The sequence below is a fragment of the Halichoerus grypus genome, chromosome 12, assembly GCF_964656455.1.
Source record: "Halichoerus grypus chromosome 12, mHalGry1.hap1.1, whole genome shotgun sequence".
In the NCBI taxonomy this organism is placed as follows: Eukaryota; Metazoa; Chordata; class Mammalia; order Carnivora; family Phocidae; genus Halichoerus; species Halichoerus grypus.
This window is the reverse complement of record NC_135723.1, coordinates 23,326,333-23,347,765: the sequence shown is the minus strand read 5'-3', so window position 1 is coordinate 23,347,765 and position 21,433 is coordinate 23,326,333. Positions and strand designations below refer to the sequence as shown.

The 21,433-nt window shown below is 40.0% G+C and overlaps 1 protein-coding gene across 10 annotated transcripts in view; it reads left to right on the top strand.

The window, feature by feature from the left end:
* The window catches only part of MAGI2 (membrane associated guanylate kinase, WW and PDZ domain containing 2), a 1,322,716-nt gene that overhangs the window by 1,156,679 nt on the left and 144,604 nt on the right, over window positions 1-21,433 (top strand). For 5 of the 10 annotated variants that reach the window (XM_078060071.1, XM_078060064.1, XM_078060068.1 and 2 more), the window contains 3 exons: window positions 1,825-2,011; window positions 10,234-10,272; window positions 17,403-17,497. In XM_078060071.1, coding sequence (XP_077916197.1) covers window positions 1,825-2,011; window positions 10,234-10,272; window positions 17,403-17,497 — 321 coding nt within the window. The remainder of the gene's footprint in view (window positions 1-1,824; window positions 2,012-10,233; window positions 10,273-17,402; window positions 17,498-21,433) is intronic. The other 5 variants (XM_078060066.1, XM_078060069.1, XM_078060072.1 and 2 more) reach the window with 3 other exon arrangements.

Below are 21,433 nucleotides of genomic sequence, written 5' to 3'. Positions count from 1 at the left end.
ACCCAAACATTCAGACCATAGAATCAGTCTTACTGAGATACAGGTCAGTGACCCATTTCTTTCATAGTTTGCTGGCTCACTCGACACCTGCCACAGCCCCAGGTAGGTGAGCAAGTCACAGGGAACTTTGTTTTACAAAGTGACATGCACACTACATGTTACCTCACATTCCCTCAACTTTAAAATATTTATAACTGATACACCAGGGCTGGTGTAGGCGCCCTAACCGAGGTACAGCCAGCGTGGAAACAAAAGCAGGGCAGGTCAGTAGGGGACAGAAAGTTATAATCCCGCCAAGCTCAAAACAGTGTGTATCAAAGCTAGTTTGTTTGTTTTTTAAAAAAGAACAGTTATGAGTCAGCTAGATTGGGGAAAAAAAAAGAAAAACAGCTGACCATTGATGATCTCATTCATTCACTAAATTGACATTTTCTGAGCTTACCATGTGTTGGTAATACAACAATGAGGAAGACTCTGTCCCCAGGATCTGTCCCCGGGATCTGTCCCCAACGTGCGCTATTTGAGGAGACATAGGTAGACTTGCCATTATCCTGACATCTCATGAGCGTTGGGTGTGAGGGGTGGGGAGAGGTGCTGTGGGAGCATCCATCACCAGTTCAGGAATGGTCAGCAAAGGCCTTCCAGAGGAGACATCTTCTCTGAGTCTAGTAGCCCCCAGGTAAAAGGAGGAAGGGAGGTGAAAAAGTGGAAAATGGATAAAGTTTGCAGGTAGGAGGAGAAATGAAGAAAGCACGCAAAGGTTCAGAGGCAGGAGAGGATCAGCGGATCCTGGGGAATGAGAGGAGAGACCATTAGTGAGCACGAGGACAGTGAGCAAAACTGGGTCATGACGAGCCACTAATGCCCCAGCAGGGAGTTTAGCCTTTAGCCTGAAGACCATGCTGCCCCAAGGCAGAATTTTAGACAAAAGGATAACCTGATCTAAGTTCTACACAGAGCAGGTTTATTCAAAGCAGAAAAGTACAAGTTGAGTTTGAATCAGTTGACTATTGAATGAAGGTGAAGTTGGTGGTACAAACAGGTCATCCCAGTTAACCCGGCTTTCTACGTGACAAAAGGATATTAGTCCTTGCCTTATCTACCTCACGGGGCCATGGTGCAGGTCAAAGAAGGTACAGTGTGTGAGAAAACATGGTAAACTGGGAAGTGTTCTAGAGATCTTTAATAAACTGTAGTGGTAGCAACCTCAGTAGTAGCATTTTGGGGAAGAAATTGCCAGATCGGCAGAAAATGAGGCTTCACAGAAGAATGAACAATTCATAAATCCCAGATGGATGCATGATTACTTCAAACTGTAAGGAAAGTGACCAAATGTTTAGGTATAGGAGATTATTAGGATATGTGTAGGTGTCAAAAGAATACGTGGAGACCACTTTATTCTCTTCTGTTTTAGTAAAGATGGTGTAATGTATCAGGGCCAGTTCCACACATTTCTATACACTTACGTGTAAAGCTATCTTGAGACCCATGTTATCTTTCTCGTGTAGGAGGAAAAAACGCTCAGAGAGCTTAAGTGATTAGCTGGAGATTACCAGCAATGTGTGACAAGGTTACATATGTTTGCATTCAAAAGTCAGGCACCACTCGTGTTGAGTACCATCTATGGTACTTTAATATAGAGACGCAGAATCTTTTCTCACGCTTATTCCCAAGTTGTAAATGGTTCATGGAAGAAACGTCCACAGGGCAAGAAGGTCTAACTAAGGAAAGTCCACAGGGCAGGAGAGTCTAATTTAAAGGGGGAGGGTTGTGGTATGTGACAAGGAAGAATTCAGCCATCTTGTGTTCTCTTTCGCTTTCCAGATAATGGACCGCTGGGAGAATCAAGGCAGTCCTCAAACGAGTTTATCTGCTCCGGCCGTACCACAGAACCTGCCCTTCCCATCCGCCCTTCACAGGACTTCCTTTCCTGACTCAGAGGCCTTTGACCCAAGGAAGCCTGACCCATACGAGCTCTACGAGAAATCTAGAGCGATTTATGAAAGTAGGCGTAAGTGAAAGCCACATAAAACATGGGTACATTGATAATAGCTGAAGCCCTGCCAAGAGATATATTGAAGCTGAGATGATCTGGCGTGATTTTATATTCTGAGGTTCAAAAAGTATCTCAAAAGTAGAGCCAGCTGATCTAAACTTTTCTTTAAAAAAAAAAAAAAGCCTGTCAATTCAAAAAAAAAAAAAACCCACAAACCTTATATCTTTTGGTTTTATATTTTATTTCCTACTGTTTTCCCTCTAAGCCTCCGAGGAAAATCAGGAATGTATTTGGTGGGAAGGACGGGGGGTGGGGGGGGTGGCAGAAGAGGTGGATAGTTTTGTTTAAGTCACCAAATAATAAGATAAATGTTTGGGATGTTTGTGTGCAATCTGATCTTGAGTCTGCAGCTTAGATTTTTTTCTTGAATGCCATCATTGAAGAATTTAGGGCCATGAGTAAATGTTAAGCGAGTCCTTCCAACTCACAATCATGAAAGTAATGGTTCTGAAACCAGCAGAGAGCCAGGTGCCAATCATTTCTACCCAAAACTTCTGCTTCTCATTTAACACAGTGGGGCCCCTTTAATGCGGTGGGGCCCATTCAGTCATAAAACAAAATAGCGTGTATGCACTTGCCATCCTATTTGAAGGTCCCCTAAAGTTATTTCATTGCACTTTATAAATATTAGAAAACAAAGGTTTTGAATATTGCATATATGTTCCTCGTGCCTCTTTGCACCATCTGACAGGTCGTCTCTTCCAAATGTTAGAGGCCAGGAATCTGAATGGCATGAATGTATAATCTATGAGAGAAATGCACAGTATAATATGAACCTAAATAAACGGATCAAGAAACCTAGTCCAGTGAGAAGTGTTTGGTCCCCCGCACTCCCTTTTACAGTCTGCTGACTTCCTTTGTCTCTGTGTTCCTCCAATGTCTTCTCTCCAGCTTTATCATCTGAAACATGAATAGCAAGTCTTAAACTGTGTGTGACCACAGAGGATCTGAAATCTGTTTATTCTTTATGAGCTCAGGGGCTGAGAATTATGCACCCAACTGGTAAGGGGAAGAGGAGACAAAATACCTTTTCCCCATCCTCTATAACCCTCTGTAAAAGCAATCTTCGTTGATAAAATAGTTAGGACAGCAGGGCAGGCATTGAGAAATCATTTTCATCAAAATGACCCCCCCCCCACACACACCTCTTTATTTTAAATAATCAGCTCCGACAGGGCTACTATACTTCATCATTCCCCTTCTGGATGAGCAACTGAAATGTCTTTAAAGGATTGTGTAGTTAGAATATCTTTGCTGTGTTAGAGTAAGAACAAAGTAGTATGTTTAGCTGTATAATATAGGGTATGAATTCAGGGTGCTGATGCTCAGTAAACAAAAAAAATGAAAGATTTGAACACAGTTCTTAATACCTTTTCTGTTTCAATATCCAAGTATCTATGGAATACCCACTTAACTCTCAGTACCGTGGAGAGATACCAAAGATGAGTAATATGTCTTATTCTCACAAATTTAACTGGGCAAATGAGAATAAGTATTAACAGGTGTAGATATCGAGTTACAGTAGAAGTTCTAACTTGGAGGATGGAAATGCATTGCAGGATGAAAATATCGTCATGTCCTTGGCTTGTTTAAACTTTTGATTACTTTTAGGGAGCTTCAGGAGATGCTTCCTCTTGTTTCTGTCCCTTCATTAATCATTGGCTCCCATTCTTTTGTAGTTTCCTGACCAAGGCGAGGCTTTATTATTCGGGACAAAGGCAATGTTGGCCTTTATTCCATCTTCCCTTCATGGTGTCTGATACTGTGCTGCCCTCAGTTTCTGAGCAGGAATTGCACATGACCTTCTTTTCAACCCTAAAAGAATTCTGATTTCTTTATCCAGCCCCTGCAATGCTGTTTCTGTTCATTGCCTTTCCGCCACTCACCTGTAACAGTCCAAGCAAACCAATCCACCTTAACCTCCCCTACCTTTCTTTTTCAGTCCTCCCCTGGGAGCTCTTTATCCCCTCTGCTTCCGCAGCCACGCCAACACCCAACAGCCTGGCTCCCCCCCTCCCGGCCCCCTCCGCCCCATCCATGCTCCACGGATGCCACTGCTGCCTCTGCTCTAATGGGGTCCCCCCTTCGTGTTTTTGTCGGCTCTTTAATGTTTCTGAGGTCACAGCAGTGTTTTCAGGGTCACAAGTCTTAGGAAGCCAAAAGAGGGCAAGCTCATTTTCTTTCCCATCCTTTGCTTTTCTATCATGTTATTTCATAACACTAAATGGAGTGTGAAAGAAACAGGGAAATCATGTCAGGGGAGGCAAAGCTCTACCCTGAAGATTAAGGAAACCAAACAAGCACAGGGCTACTTTCTCAGGTCCCTGGATAGCTGATCAGTTCATTCTGCTTGTGGACTTGCAAGTGTCTAGAAAAAACAAAGCAGCCCTTTGCCCTCTCTACATTCCCTGTTTCCAATTATGAAAAAGTTTCATTCTCTCACTTACATGTTGGGAATGCCAGAAAAATCTTTTTTTTTTTTTTTTTTTTTTTAATGAATTGGGGGAAAGCTCAGTGTATTTCCCATCATCTCCCAATAGGTTTTCTTTAACAATCATGAACTATGTGCATCCATACAAAGGAACCATATTCAAAATTTTGATGTGAACCATGCCTTATTCCTTTGAATCACATGCATAACATTTAGGTTTCACTCTGTTTATCCTTGTGTCCCCGAAAGCTTTTTCCTGGGAGAAAAATCCATGGGGACCAGGGAAAGTATGGAAGGGAATCCCAACCAGAGCTTGGCTAAACCAAGCTCTTTGACATTTTCCCTGGCCTATAGCAAGTTCATGGTATCTTCCCTTCCAACCGGGTCTAAAGCTAAAGAGATATTTTGCATTCTCATTCAAAACTGGGTTGCAGTAACCGAAAAAGAAAGGATGTACCTCCACCCACACGCTTCTGCTGCACAGAGTTCCAGAATGTTTGTTATATCAAGGCTGTCAAGAAGTATTTGGATTCAAGTCACCAGTCCCCTGCAGATGATGGAAATTTATCAAATGATGTAAATGCTGCTCTGCCTCATTTGGCTCATAATTAGATTATACTGACATTTTAATGTGCATGCATGGGACATCTTAATAAAGATGTATTCCCGAAAAAAAATGGAGTGATTTTAAACAAAGACAACCGTAGGAGACTAGAGCCCGCATGAAACAGAACATGATGGGCACATGCCTATGAGAGAAGAGCTGGAAATGCCTCCCATCTTCATGAGAGCTCAGGATGAGATGGAACCAAAGAAAGCAAGAACGAAGGTTCTTCCGGCAGACAGGGCGGTGTTTCCAATTTCAGAGCGGCACACAGAGTGTCTAGAGGTAGCGCCTCCGGGCTCCACATCGATCAACAAGAATGTCTGAAACATGCAACACGTGTCTAGGGCTCTGTTGGGCACTCCACGAGGAAAAAAAAAAAAAAATCACGAGAAATAAATCCCACTTGCACAAAACTTCCACCGAAATGAAGGACACAAAAACCAAGGAAGACAATTCCCGAATGAGACTGCAGGACACAACCCAGCAGATCATATCAGCATTTCAACCAGCGAAATTGTGCAGTAACTGTAGACAACAGTTCCAGTGTAATTAGACAATTAGACCAATGGTTTCTCATTCCATGGGCAAAATTGATGTTTAATCAGGAGAATGTCATGTGTTCAATATCTTCTAATTATCAAAAATCTCATTAGTCCTTATTGGAAAATGCTGTGCAGAAAGAAATTTGTTTTTTCTAACTTACTTCCACATAAGCTTAAAGCGTCTATATCTGAAAGAAACATGCCCCCCAAAATCCCAAAAAAGGTTTTGACCAATGGGCTTTTTTGGGTTTCCATGTTAATAATTTAAGCATTGGCCCTCTGGCATTACCAGCAATTCCCAGAAAAAGGCAAAAATCTTTGTGATAAAGATCACTTTTCTCACTGTGTAATAATAACCTCTGTTGATAACTGACTTCTTGCTTGTCCCCATTACTTGTGTTTTTTTAAGTTGAAAGCAAGGAAAATACGCACCTTTGCACAGTGGGATAAGCCATGCTATTTTTTACTTCTCCCTTCTCTGTCCTTTTCTCGGGACTCTCAGGAAAGAAGGACTAATTTTCTTTGCAATCACAAGAGGAAGGGCTTACATTTTCTCATTTTGTAGGCTAATCTTGAAAAAGAAACTATTGTTTACCATTTCTAACCTTGAAAAAGAAACTGCTTCTAAAGGCCCTCGCTGCCTCTCTTCTCTCCCATCTTCTCCTGCCATTTTCCCGATACGTGATGGTGTCACGCATTTCTGATATGAGAAGAAAGAGTTTCGTAACAACCTACATCCCCATGGGGTGACGTAGGTGGACAACATTTACCAGTTTGCCTGGGACGGTCCTGCTCTGTGTCACCCTGGCATAATTACTAATAGCTTCTCTTTCACTCTCCAGTTTGTCCTCAGTTGAATGATGAATTATATGGTTTCCCTTTACTATATAATCTATTAAAGAAATAACATCATTACTGTCCAAGAAAAGCATATATCTAAATGTACAGATCATGAATAAAAATTTTCATGCCTACTCCAATAAATAATTTCCTTCAAGTTAATTTATTTGGCTGACTGTATTTTTCCCATACATGCTTTATTCCTAATTTGAGGTAAAGACACACATGGTGGCTTGTCTCGGTAGCCAGACTCCCAGCAAACTCCCTCCATACTCAGAAAATTATGTGTATGTATAAATCTAGAGCATGGCAAACGAAGTCCAAAAAATAGGCAGCAAGGCTTCACTCATTTAAGGATTATGCCATGGAGTTTTCGTTCTTCTCACAGACAGTAGATCAGATTCCACATCGCAATAATTGCAGGCCCAAAAGGGAGGTAATTTTGTCTGTCTTCCTGCCTCTAGGAAGGATTATACTTACATAACTTCGGAACAATGGCTGTCGTGACTCCTCCTCTGGATGCCAAGCAAGGCAATAAAAGTTCTTCCCAAAGAAAATGGAATCACTTTAGAATCTTACAAAATAAAGTTCTGATCGTGCTAAAGAACTTGGCGATCTAGGAATGAGGGCGCTGTCCTGTTGCTTCGCTTTGCTTTAAGCCAGACTTACTGTTAAGGTTTGTCTCATCATCCTCGGTTCATGGGGCCATTTCTCGAGCATACTCCTCACTGCAGCCTCAGAAGCCAGAGCAACAAACAGATGAAAACAGGAAGAGACAAGAGAAGAAAAATCCGCGTTCTCCGAAACCCTTCCCTCGTGATTCTGTCCCTTGGCGTGAACCCAAGTTGAATTATGATTGAAGTTGTCCACACTTTTTTTCTCTTCACATTGAACCTTGCTTATTATAAATAAGCAGTTTATGAGGTACAACGTGTCTATGCTCCCTTGCAGTAAGACATCACTCAAATGTAGGATTATAAAAGTGTCAGGGATCCGTGTGGTGTAATGTGCCGTATGGTGGATGGAACCTCTTTAGAACACAAATTCCTCTGGAATTTCTTCAAAAAGCTCACGTGATCAATTTTCCTTTCCAGAAATTAAGAAGAAATAACCCATATTAAGCAATGAGTATTGCCACGAAGGTAGCAATCAGAAGTAACCCCAGGCCAGTTGAAGCATAATGGAGGAGCAAGGTGGTTTTTAGTACTATACTTGACAAGAAATTATACTTCATAACCGTTCAAAAACAGAATCAAAAACATCTATGGCTTTTATCCTACGGTTTGTTGTCCATTGCTCATTGCAAAATTCTTTCGTTGTTCAGTATTACAATGCACATATAACTTACGGCTAATCACAAATGGGTGGTTGTATTTCTAAAGTAGTAGTTTTTCTGCAGCTTTTTCCGTGTCATCGGTGAGCAAGGGCTGTAGTTGGCACTGTCCCTCATCCTAACACGAGAATCACTTGGAAAGACGGAGGTAGTGTAAAAATATGAGCCACCCAGCTCAGGACTTGAGACTCTAAATGGAAACTGACAGTGGGAGCCACATCACACAAGGTGGCTATGCAACATCCAGAGCTTGGAAGCCTTTCAGGCTCCAGTCTCCCTTGCCAATGTGATTAAACATCTGATACAGTCAAGCTGGAAATGTCAATAGGTTTAAGAAAGGTTCTGACGCATCATGGATGCCATAGCCGTAGGCAGCTCTTAAGCGATCATGAAAGGCCTCCTTGCCTTCCGAGAGAACCCGCACATCTGAACGCTGCTAGACCAAGCCCTGGCCTCATTCGCTTGGACATTGCTGTTGCCCAATGGCTTTAATGTTCTTAACAAACGTTCTCTGGTGCACTATCTTATTTTAGTGAAATATTAAAAGAAGATGATACATAAATGTTAAGACACTTTTGTCAATGACTTTAGCATTAGAATCATAAAAGGCTAGAAAAAAATTTAATAACATTATCATTTAAAATGTCCTCGACGATGCTATGAAGGTTAATTTCCTGTACCTTTTTCCCATGGGAAAGCCATTATTGCTGGCCTTCATATAATTTATGTTATGGTTTAATCTGTGGGAAAAAATTGCCTTTCAGCTAGAGTTCTAGTATAGCACATTATGCGTCACTTTCCAGTTATAATATATTGATCGAGGAGATCAGTCATTCCAGTGAAGCTGTGTTTGCCATTTTTAATATGTGCATTTTAATTGGGAAATCTAATTTCAAAAATAGTACTTTTGGGTAGCTTTGTAAACAATTATGGTAATATTTATATTTCTAATAGGTCCCTTTTAATAAAGAAAGTTACCATGACATGAGCTAAGAAATAAAGATAGTGAAATAAATAGGTTGGGGACACATTTTTCCCATGTATTTTAGAAATGAAATCCAATCTGATGGCTAATAAATTTATATCATTCAATAGTTTAAAACTTAATGCTCCTGGAATCAGAGGATGGGGGGTGGGGGGCCAGGGGAGGTTGTGAGAAGTAAACTCTAAAATCAGTCCTTGACTGAAAGTTCTTTAGTATGTCAGAGCATTTTGTTGGTAGCACAAGTTGACAATGCAACCCAAAGTACTTTCATGAATAAATATGAGACCATCAGGACTGCAGTAAACCGAATGTAATTGCTGGATGGCAAGTAGGTCCTAGTGAGATTATGATAATATAAAATGTCAGTTTTACAACTAATGGAAGTGTTTAGAAGGTAGCAGCCTTCTATCCCTGATACAGCTCTATCTTTCTGATGAAATGATATTTCTCCATTTATAATCCTACGCAGTCATACTATACATGGTGGATTTTTAGGAAATAACAGTTCTGGAGAACTAATTTGCCTTTACTGCAAAGACACAGATTACCTGGCAGGATGATCATTCTGCCCTCAAGGAGAGAGCGTGCAGGGTATGGTCGGAAACACCTGTCAAACCCAGAAGGCCAGTGACACTCTGCCTTGTTGTCACCCTCAAAAAGCTTCGATTTCATTTTTGTCGTTGAAGAGTGGAGAACTCTTTATATGAAACAAAGCTCAATAAGAAAGCAATCAGAATTTGGTCTTATTTTAACTTTTATTAATGTAATAATAAAATACAGATTTTATAGTGCCTCATATATCTAGTACAGTCTGAACACAGTATTTTATGCTCATGTCCACAAATTTTTATGTTATATATAGCAGAAATTACATCAAAATCCTAATGAAGGATCTATATTGCTAACAGAAACCGATGTAACTCAACTACTTCTACATCACTTCAACTGTCCAAATAATTGGAAGTATCAAAGTATTTGGACTGATGGACATAAGTCAACACACTCATTGATTGAATTTTCCACCTTTCATCTCAGTACTTGATGACACGATATCTTAACCTGATTTTAAAAACCTCTATTTATTTTGTGCATAGCTCAGGTTCTGGATTGACTTTACTTCTCAATAAGCATTTTTATAATGAGAATCAAAGCTTAATTTTTGAAAAGGAGGATCTTTTTTTTCTCATTCTGATCTAAAAGAATTCAGATTTTTCTATTTTGCTGCATGTAAAAGAAATATATTTTACAGACCTATTCATATACATAAAACAGGGTGTGTCCTGTCCACTAACGTCCATGGATTTTAGAGAAACAAAATCATTAAATTGGAGCACCGAAGGTTGGGGGTGAGTTATAAGAGCAACAACAAAAAAAGTTAAAGATGAATTTTAAAATGCCGTAAATGAATTTCAATTTTAATTCCCCATTTTCCCATCCAGAACAAGTGCCACCAAGGACCAGTTTTCGAATGGATTCCTCTGGCAAGTATACCCACAGTCCTGTGAATGAAACGTCTTCCATCATGTGTAACAAATCATTCTTCTGAGTAGTATCAGCTTATTAGTATATAATCACTGTGCTAATTTGATTCACCCACATACGCACGTATTTAAGGTAGAGAGCAAGTCCCATCAAAGTGGGTCTACTTGGCTGCCAAGGAAACAAACAAAAGAGAAGGGAAGAGAGTCATACTCGTTAATTACTTTCATAAAATGCTTTAGTAAAAGACTAGACTAAAAAAACCAGGTGCCAATAAAAGCCACCAGACTGACTAGGTCCAGGATGCCTGATGGAGTAGCTTCTGGCCACATTAAGCTAGTGGGCAATGGAAATGTGGCTACTCTGAACTTAGATATTAAGATGTATGTAAAATCCATATTGGATTTCCAAGACTTCATACAAAAAAGAAATAGAAATGTATATTATCTCACTAATTTTTTTATATTGATTAATGCTTAAATAATATTTTGGATATACCAGCTTGAAATCCATTATTAAAGTTGATTGTACCTGTTTCTTTTTGCTTTTTAAAATGGGCTGCTGGAAAATTTTAAATTACTTATGTAGCTTCCATTTTATTTATACTGGACCATGCTAGACTAGATAACTAGAAATAAGCTAGAGTACCTCAAGAGATTTGCAATTTAGATGTTTCCAAAGAACTTACTGGAAATTTTGCTAATGTGGGATGAAATGATTTTTACATCAACTAAATATCTATGTCAGTTTAATTGTTTTAAACCATGCCACTTACAAAATGCAACATTTCAATGGTATTTTAAGTTAGAATAGAATATCATAGTTCAAAAGCTTTCAGTAAGAATCAATTAATATACTTAAAAGGAAAAACATTTTTTTTTTTTACCTAACGGTTCTGAAAATACTTACCAATTTTGGTTTAGGATGAAATATTTAATGTTATTACGGAAATGAAGGAGGAAAAGGAAAATTCAGATTTTTTTTTTACTTTTAGAAAGTGCTTTAAACAGCTACTTAGACCACTGGACTGAAAGCCAGAACACTGAAACAATTGCAGAAAAGCATGTTTCATAATAATAGTACTATTTCAGATCTGCAGGCTCACAGCACACATCTCTAGAGTGTTTCCATGATGACAGCTCATTATCCATCTCAGCATGTTCTAACACCCCTTGGAGAATATATGTGCTTGAGATCATTTCATTCTGTAAGTTTCCATGTCATTTTTTTTTTGGATATGTAGAAAATATGGAAGATACTGCTTCGCATTTTGTCCTCAAGTAAAGTATAAAGTATTTGTTTAGCTTGGCCTGAAAATTTTTAAACTATGATTATTCTTATACATTGACTGTAAAATCCTTGTAATTTTAAAAGATTATCTTAAGCCCAGAAGGAAAGTGAGACCTAGTAATTACAGTTGCAAAATGAAAGTAAGATTTAATTTGAGACTCTAAATCTCTATTTATTGGCCACAGTAAGCACATTTCTTGAAAATCTCAGCTTCTGAATAGACTTTATTTAAAAACAAAAAAAGCAAGAGAGGAACCACCTAATAGCATAGATTACCTATATATATATATATATCTGCACAATACTTTTGCATTTCAAAAAATATGCATTAGTTAAAAGAGAAAAGTTATAATAATGGTTTGCTTATATTATACCACTATGTAGTCCAGATCTTCAGGAAAAGAACCAATCCAAATATTTGATTAAATGTCCACACAAGTATCAAAATATTCTGGAAAATCATGACTACCTCAAAAATAAATGGATCTCCCATACTTCTTCTCACATTTATAAAAGGTCCTTTATCAAATTATGTGTCATAATTTTTCACTCAGATACATTTATCATAATTATAAGGTATTTATTAGCTTTAGCTGCTTATGATGCCTAAGTACAGAGGCAAAACTGATAGTAGGAAGTCCTAAACAATGTAATTATGAAAAGAAGTGATAACTCTACCATAGAATAATGCCGTGGTTTATCAGGTGTACTAGAGTGGTGAGTATCTTAATTAAATTCAAGAAACATTTATTTAGCAACTCCTACAGGCTGTGCATAATGGAATACTACAGATGATAAGGATAATTATGCCATCATCGAGGAAGAATGATAGTGAGAAACAATACATCCGTAGCCGGGACCTTTGAATGGATAACTTCACCCCAAGCCAAGAGAGCCAGGGTGTGGATTATCACAGAAACCAAGAGTAGAAATCACTTCCAGGAGAACTTTCCTTGTTTAGAAACAAAAGACATCAGGGGGTCAGAAAGGGTGTGTCAACAATGTCAAGTGAGGCACAGAAATCAATCAGAATGTGGAAAGGGAAATGGCTGTTTGATGTGGTCATTAGGATGTCATCAGTGACCTTAAAGGGAGTGCTTTCAGAAATGCCGCCACAGCAGAAGCCAGACTGGCAGGAGTAAGTCACAGATGAGAGACTGGGGATGGGGAAGTAAAAGCCCCACTAGAGACTACTCATCCAAGACAGAAATGGGGAGCACGAGGGGGTATTTGGTATGGGGAAATCTGAGTGGATTTGAAGGCTGAGGGAGAAAACCCCACAGAGTGGGAGCTGGCTTCTATATAGCTAAAATGTGTCTGGCCACATTCATATTACCGAAGGTATAAAGGAAAAAAGTAAAGAGAAGGCATTCTTTTAAAGCAAAAATGTATTAGCTACCTATCTGGTAATATTAGATTCAAGGGATAGAAACTATTTAATTCCTACTTAACTCATTCTGTATCTGGACTGCTTTGAAAGTTCAGAGACCAGGGACCTATTTAATAACCACCTTTGATTCCTGATTCCTTCCTCAATCTCTTTCCTAGATCTCTTTACAAGGAAAAACCAAATAACTAATGCTCTTTCCAGCAGGAAAAATTGAATGAATTCGTTCTCTGTGCCAAACTGATAATCAGCCCATGGTACTTACATTTTAATTAAAACATGAAAGGGGATTCAAGTACCGAAATTTAATTGACATGTTTGCAGCATCCCATGTGCCAAATTAATCCATAAATGCCGTTCTTTGCATTTGTGAAGCTTGAATCCATTCATGAAATTAATCAGTTGTGTTCAGTTACCCACCCTTTTCCCTAAAACTATGCACAAAATCATGCCTTTCCAAATCTAGACCAAGGATACATACAGCATGGGAAGCTTCTGGAGTCTTAGTGCAAAATAAGAAGCAGCTTTTGAAATTCTGCTTTTCTCTCTTATGAGGGAGGTTGTCCTTATACCTGGATGTGGCCACCATTTGCTACTTTTAGTACTACTAGTTTTTCAATATTAGTGGGAGCCCAGGATAAATCAGGACTTACAAATTCCATTCTGGTAGTTTGCCACAGTGCTCATGGAAAGTCCCCATCTGGGACAGATGTCTTTAGATGATTTATTTCATAATGCCTGAGGATCCTGGGACCCAACTTCTAAAGAAGAAACAACAGTAGCCAGGAATGGCCATTGAACACACAAATCCAGAGTGTTCTGCCTCTCCTTAGTCCAAGCAATGCCTGAGAGTATCCCTGACAGTTCTGCAAAAAGGGCTGAGGAAAAGGAAGGTAAACAAAGAGCGTGGAAAGAGAATAACCAAGAAAGCAGAAAACAAACAAAAAAAGGATGTTGGTGGGGGCCCAGTTGAGTGACATCAAAAGTGACTCAGGTCCCACTAGGTGTCCACCAGACTCCTTCATCAAACAGCCTTCCAGGTGCATGGTTAGCAAACCAACAGGGGAAAGAGGTGGTGATTGTTAAATTCTGTCACAGTGGGGTGAAGAGTTGGCCCTTAGATTTCTTTGCCTTACGTTTGTGCATTAACAGGGGAAGAGACAAGTCATGATCTGGTAATTTTCAGTGTGTCATCAGGCCAGGGCTCCTGGGTGGCTCAGAGGGTTAAGTGTCTGACTTCAGCTCAGATCATGATCTCAGGGTCTTGGGATTGAGCCCCACAGATCAGGCTCCCTGCTCAGTAGGGAATCTGCCTGTCGCTCTGCCCCTCCCCCTCCCCCCCCCCCCCCGGCTTGTGCTCTCTCTCAAATAAATAAAATCTCTAAAAATAATAAAAATAAATGTGTCATCAAGCCAGAAGAGCAGCTAAAGGAAAGTATCAGAAACATCATAAGCTTACAAGAGAGCTAACAAAGCAGGGGGGAAAAAAGAGTAATGTCTCTCAGCTTTGTGCATATAATTTTAGTTATTTTTTAAAACCCAGACTCAAAAGGATGGGGAGGGCAGAGGAAGAAACCAGAGAAAAATTATCCTTCTAAAAGCTCTTATTCCCACCCCACAAAAAAGTACTACTGCCTTAAGGCAAAATCTATCATTTAAACTTTTTTTTCCAGTGACTATGTCTCTAAAGTTTCCATGCCCTGAAGCCTCTGAGTCTATGTTCAAAATTAACAAAGAAATTTTTAAAAATAATGTGTGCTGGCATCCGTCTCTAATAGGTCTCTCTTTGCCTCTCTCGACTTGTTCATGTACCATGTAGCTAGTCATCTCTGCCTGGAAGAATGGAGGGTGGAGATGACATGGTTGGCACATATCACCCTACATTTGAAATCAGAGTGGCCAGAGCCTCGTCAGGAGATTGTAATGTCACCAGATTGCACACAAAGAATAAGAGGAGGAAGATAAATGTCCCACTCACAGCTGTTCTTCAAAGTCAAATAAAATTAACCAGCTAAAATCTACCTTCTTTCTACTAAAAACAAGAGTCCTGAGTCATTCATTAAGGAAACACTTTCCAATTCCTCTGGGAATGACAGCATTCTCTGACACAAGACAACCCCCTTGTACTTTGGCACATCTCAAAATTCTGTTACTGGGATTCTCATAATTTCAGCATTCTCTTGGGGGAACGTTTTATTTAGCAAATAAAATGGATTGCAGAGTAAACTCCTTTTAGAGTTCCCCATGTAATATGGATTGCTGCTGAAGCCATTGGAAGAACAGTTTCCCACCTACCTTACTCACCAGTGATGCAAAAATGAGAATATTTATAGGAGTAGATGGAAAGTTCTGGTTATACATATGCTAGTGCTATCATTTTAAGTGTCAAAAATATATTATCTCTTTGTATTTTTTGTCTCTATGTGTTTTATATATGGCCTAGAGTCCTCTAAGCTTAAAGTAACCTAGAGAAGAGATTGCTGTGAGCAGTAGAATCATAAACAACTTCTAAAGATTTGTAAGTGGTTGGGCATTATCTGTCATCCTCCCATCTCCTCTTGCCTTTCCGCCTCCCCCGGGAGGAGTACCTGTGCTTGCTGTGATTTTATAGGGCTACTGCATCTGCCTGGAGTCCCAAAGCCCCAAAGGAGCACACACTCCCAATGTGTGATTTCATACATGATGTTGTAGACCCCAGGAATAAACTGAGTTCAAAAGCCAATTGTGACTCATAGAGTATAGGGCAAAGTTTTCATCTTCCGTTTACCACCCAACTGAATTCTCAGTTCTCATCTTTCAAATATGAACGATAATACAATTTATAAAGGATGACTAACGCATGTGGAAATCCAGTTGGTTAGTCTTCTCTGAGTTTTATATTAGTCGTTGAATGGAAAGGTCTTTGGTTTTATGTGCATCTGCTCATGAAAGGACATGAATGGTTATGGATTCTTGCACAATATATACATATATGCAAATGTGCTTCTGTGCTTGACTCAGTTTTGTTTTGTCTTTTGAGAACAGCAACACATAATCAGCTTATGCCTACATTTCAGAAATGAATGAGTTGCCTTTTGTATATCACTGGGAATGCACAGCCCATATTGGAGGGCACCGTGGTAAACCCAGTGTCATTGTGCCTTGTTTACTGGATCACTTCAGCAGCCCCACTTACTGTAGAGCCTGAGAAAGACTTGCCTGGCCAACATTCACTGAGTCTCTCCAACTATGACTAGTACCATATATCCAAATGGCTCAGACACATCTTCCTGTCCCAAGAGGATCATTCTCTGAAATCCCATCCCAATTTCCAAAACCATCCTGTGTAAGCAATTTAATATTGCTTCTATAAATTCTAATACCTCCTTTAAACCATGAAGGCCTAGGATCACTAAATACTTCTTAAGCAAAGGATGGCATCAATAAGTATTTCCCAAAGTTGCTAACACCCAATGGTATCCCAACAATGACCACGAAAGTATGCACAACTCAGTCAAGATGGAGACTTTACCCCAGTGAGAAGGATCCAAAGGTCCAGGGGTAATGCGTAAGCATAAATCACATTCTCCTTCAAAAGTCAAAAGAGGTCTTACACTTTTCATGTATTTATCCTAGGATTGAAAACATTGACATCCAGGAGTCTTCCAGCTTATTTTTAACTACATTTCTGTTCTTTCAGCTAACTGCAGAGAAGTATCCCTCTTCTAGTTTATCTTGAATACACTAGTAAAATCAGTAGTGGCTTCCACATTGTAAAATGTTTGGGGAGATAAGAGTTCACTTACACCAGGCAAATTTCTACCCCTGAGTTATGAAAAACCTAAAGGAGTTTGTCTGAAAATAAAAACTTCACTCAAACTCCCAATACAGAAAAGTTTCAATTCTATTTTTTTTCTAATTTTTACAATTCTAAAAAAGGCAATTAGGCATAAATTTGTATCTCCCCCCATCCCTGCCTGACACACATGAAATGGGATGCATCAAGACATAAAGAGATATTTGTAAATTACTAGGCAGTACTCTACCAGGTAGTTCCAGGATGTCATCTCCTCTCTCATACTTTTGAAACAATGGTTCTAGTCAGAGTAAACATCCTCAAAGTAACAGCCAATCTTCTTGAGAGCAATCTGAATGCTCTTGGGAAAATAAAGAATTATAGAGGCATCGTTTTTTTGTTTTTTGTTTTTTTTTTTTTTGAGTCAGGAAATTTGTATGTTCTTTCTGCCTATGGTGATACCCTAGTAATGCCCTTGTTTGATCACTGTTAATCCAGAGACTGCCTAATTTTGGAACTTTTTTTTTACCACATTTTTTTATCCTCTCTGCTCTCCACCAACTCTAACAGCACTCTCATTAATCACATCCACAAAATTAATTTATCATTGATGTGTTTGGTTTCTCAGGGAGCGGGGAAGAGACAGGATTCATTACTCAATAGGATCTCCTTTATACCAGGTCCAGATTATAAGGAGCTGGATGTTCACCTTCGCAGGATGGAGTCTGGATTTGGCTTCAGAATCCTCGGGGGAGATGAGCCTGGGCAGCCTGTAAGTTGAAACCACTTTATTTCCACACTGTGGGCTATATACTCTGTGTGTGCCTCAGGAGAAATATCATTCACTCTGAAGCTAAAAGAAAATCTTTGAAGGCTCAAAAAAAAAAAGTTTGAGGTTTGTGTTCTTGCTGTTTAAGTTCTCAAATCATGTCGGTGTTTCCATGCCAATATATCATCATAAATTAATGTACATACATTAAGAGGGGACGCTACTCTTTCTCAGAATGGATTGAATTCCTCTTGAATAGTTCAATTACTTAATTGTATTGCACCCCTGGTCACTCTGGACAGTGATTCAAGGTAAACACATGGTATGACAGAAGATACACGTGAAGGGGTGATTTGGACCAGCAGAATTATGTACGTTTGCAATCAAAAGTACAAGGGAGAGAAAACACAGGGATAAACAGAAGTAAAATCAAGCTCAATGCTGCAGAATCTCAGCCAGATTCAAATTAAGGGATTACCATGAGAAGATGTTCACAAAGCGAACTTCAATTGGCACAATATTGAGAATTTGGGAAAGGCTCTGGAAAAATTAAAACTGCACGCGCGTGCACACACACACCCCTCATTATACACCAGAGTCAAAGCATAAAATAATATACAGAAAACTCAACAAAGCTAGATTTATGCGCATGTATCAAAATACCAGCCATAAAATACTCATTGTAAAAGACGTGTCTTAAATGGTACCCAATATGACTAAGTCAGGTCCATGGAAGGTTTGAATAAATGACACCCCATTCCAGCTCAGGTGCCTTAACTCCATTCCAGCTCATGCAAGAGATTTAAGCTGTAAGCCTGTTTCCTCATCTGTAAGATGAAAAACACAATAGTCCTCTCTCACAGAGAGAGAGCTTTAAGAATTAAAGATAGCATAGGCAGACCTCTTGGTATTGTGCCTGGATCCTATCAGGTGTTGAGTGCATGTTTATCATCATCATCTGTCTTGTTGGTCAGTTTTTCCAGAAAATAAAACCAGAACCAAAAGTGGGCAGAAATCTTCAGGAGAAAAAAGTTAGTCTAACAAATGAAAGGAATCTGTAAAAATGAAAACTGTCCCAAAGTGAAGTCCATTGCCTTGGTAGACAGTGAGCTCCTTCCCCACAGAAATATTCAAGCAGAGCTGACAAGAACCTGACAGGAACCCCAGAGAGGTTCCTCGGCCCTTCGAGCGGAGTTGGACCAGATGATTGATGAGATCCTTAACTCGGAAAAATGTTGAGAAGCTGAGCTTAGACTCCAAGGATGAGGGAACTCCAGGAAAAAAGACTTATTTCCTAATTTGGGGGGGTAAAATTCGGCATCAGTCAACCACAATATCACTAATGCCCTAGCTGCCAGAGATGTGAAAGTGCATTTACCATGGAGGTTCTCTGAATTTCCCAACTAGTGCTTTGGGAGGAAAGAGAGCGCTAAGGTAAAATATAGGGCACAAATAACTTGGGACTTATTTATCCAGAGACTAAATTAAGGATCTCATGTCACAGGCAGAAGGAACAAATCTCAGTTACATTTCGTTCCCTTTCACAGACGTGTCCCCCTCTATCTGCCACCTGATTCTGAGTTTACCAGGGATCCTCGGTCACCTGGTCAGGAGGCAGCCTCACTCCTCTCTGTAACTTGTCTAGAGAGAACCAGAAATAGTATCCAGTTCCTTCACATATGTAAACATTTAACCTCCAGCTTCCACAGAGTATTTGTCTAACTTAGTTTCCTTCAGGATCATTCTCTAACCTGTTCATATGTCTCCCTATTTAGTTTGAGCAGTGGGATTTAAAATTCCCCCTAAGCAGGGACTTCATCCTTCCCTTTTTATTCTCCGTCGGTGTCCCCATAAATGAATAGTGTGCCATCAGCCAAACTGGAGGTTAAGGTCACGGTCCTCCAGACTGCCAAGTCTGCCCCCATTCCTGACAATGGCTACAATGATTTTGCAAAGTCTGAGGGAAGAATCTGCCTCACTTCAGACACTAGCTGCAAATTTGGGGGTCCCATGGCCTCCTTCAGATTTGATAATTCACTAGAACAACCCCTAGAACTCAGGAAAGTGCCGTACTTATGATTACAGTTTTACACTGAAACGGTACAAATCAGAACCAACCAAAAAAAAAAAAAGGTCCATAGGGCAAAGTTTGGAAGGGCTCCGCGTGCAAAGCTTCCATCATCCTCAGGGACAAGTTATCCCTCCTAGCATCGATGCCAACCAGGGATGCTCACCCAAGTATTGGTGTCCAGAGTTTTTCTTGGGGTCTTGTTATGTGAGTACAAGTGATTGAGTCATTGAGGTGGTTGAGCTCAATCTCCAGCCCCTCTCGTTCCCAGAGGTCAGGTTGATGTCATAAGGTTCAAAGGCACAACCCTCTAATTATGTGGCTGGTCTTTCTTGTCTGGTCGGCGCCCGCGCCCCACCCCCGCCCCCAAGACTGGGTGTGGCTGCTCCACCCTGAGTCATCTCCTTTAGCATAAACTACTGGTACCCACCCTGAGTCTCCTCATTAGCATAAACTCTCAGGTGCAGTACAAGGGTTTCACAATGACCAAAGATACTCCTGTTCCAATGGTCTAAAGGTTACATTTCAGGAAAAGCCAGACCTCTCTTTGGGCTCAGGCTAAATTCTTTATTGTACACCTGTATGTTTAAAAGACACTAAGTGAAGGAAATAATGGCACTTTAAGGTGATTTTTATCACATTGTGGGGGATACTGAGACTTTTGTAGGGCATTTAAGGGTAAATTCATTAGAATCCATTATACTGGTACTAACATAATGCTTCAAACTTACCAACCTAAGGATCTCCACCAGAAAGACGAGGTTCCTATTTGTTCCAGAATGCACTGACTGACATACTTTTTCCCCCCTACCAATCTGTGAGCTCCTTGAAGGCAAGGACCATGTTTTGATGGTGTTTGTATCTTCCAAGCCCAGCACAGAGCCCGACATAATAGATATTTGCTAAACGGAACTGAAGAAAGAGTTCTCTTCACCAAGCCAAACTGTCACCTGAACCTCTCAGGAAAAAAAAGAAAGTAATAATCTGGAGTTTACATTTTCTGAGGCCCCTAGATGCTTTTACAGGCTCTGTAGAATTTAAATGGTGTCATCCTAGAATCAGGGATGGTGTCCTAGGAACCCTACAACATGCTTTGCTCAATCCAGTGTTTTAAAATTGTGCAATACCAACTAATTTCACATGTTTAAAATTCAGATTTCCATATATATTCTCTTGAAAAATAGATCTAGCAACATTGGGCTTATTATCTTCCTCATTGACAACAACCAGCTGGAGCTAAGGGGTGGTCCCTTCTAAACTGAGCATGGCCACAGTTCCCAAGACCCCCTCATGCCTGTGTTATTCCTTTAGTCTACTGTCTTTGACACTCCCATCCAAGAGGATTGGACAGAAGATGAATATTTTGCACCAAAGGAATCTTCAACCAGGGCCAGATCATGCTTTTACAAGCCCTAAGCATATCATCAGGTTCCTTCCCTTATATGATAAGGACAAACAAGAGATTCATTTATTTATGAAATAAATGTAAAAGAAATAAAGTTCCAATTCTTCCCATGGTGCTTACTTCAGTACAGTCTTTGAAATATGAAATTCTTATGTTGCTGGAACCCCTTTCCCCCATAGGCTCACACTTCGTCGCTTTGGAGGTAAACTAGAACCACATTCAGGAAATACTGTCTTCACCAGTCTCTCCCTCCTCCCCCAAGGGTAGGAGGGACTGCATGACTGCTCACAGGGAAGGCGTGGTCTCAGCTGGCTCAAGAAGGGAGGGGTCTGGCTGATAATTTGCCTGGCACTGAAGCAGTAAAATTGTTGCCCAAATAGAGCACATATTACTCAAAATGAAGCTCGGGTGTGTGAATGTGGCCTCTGGACAGTTTTGTGCCTGGTCAGTCCACACGCTCCCAGGT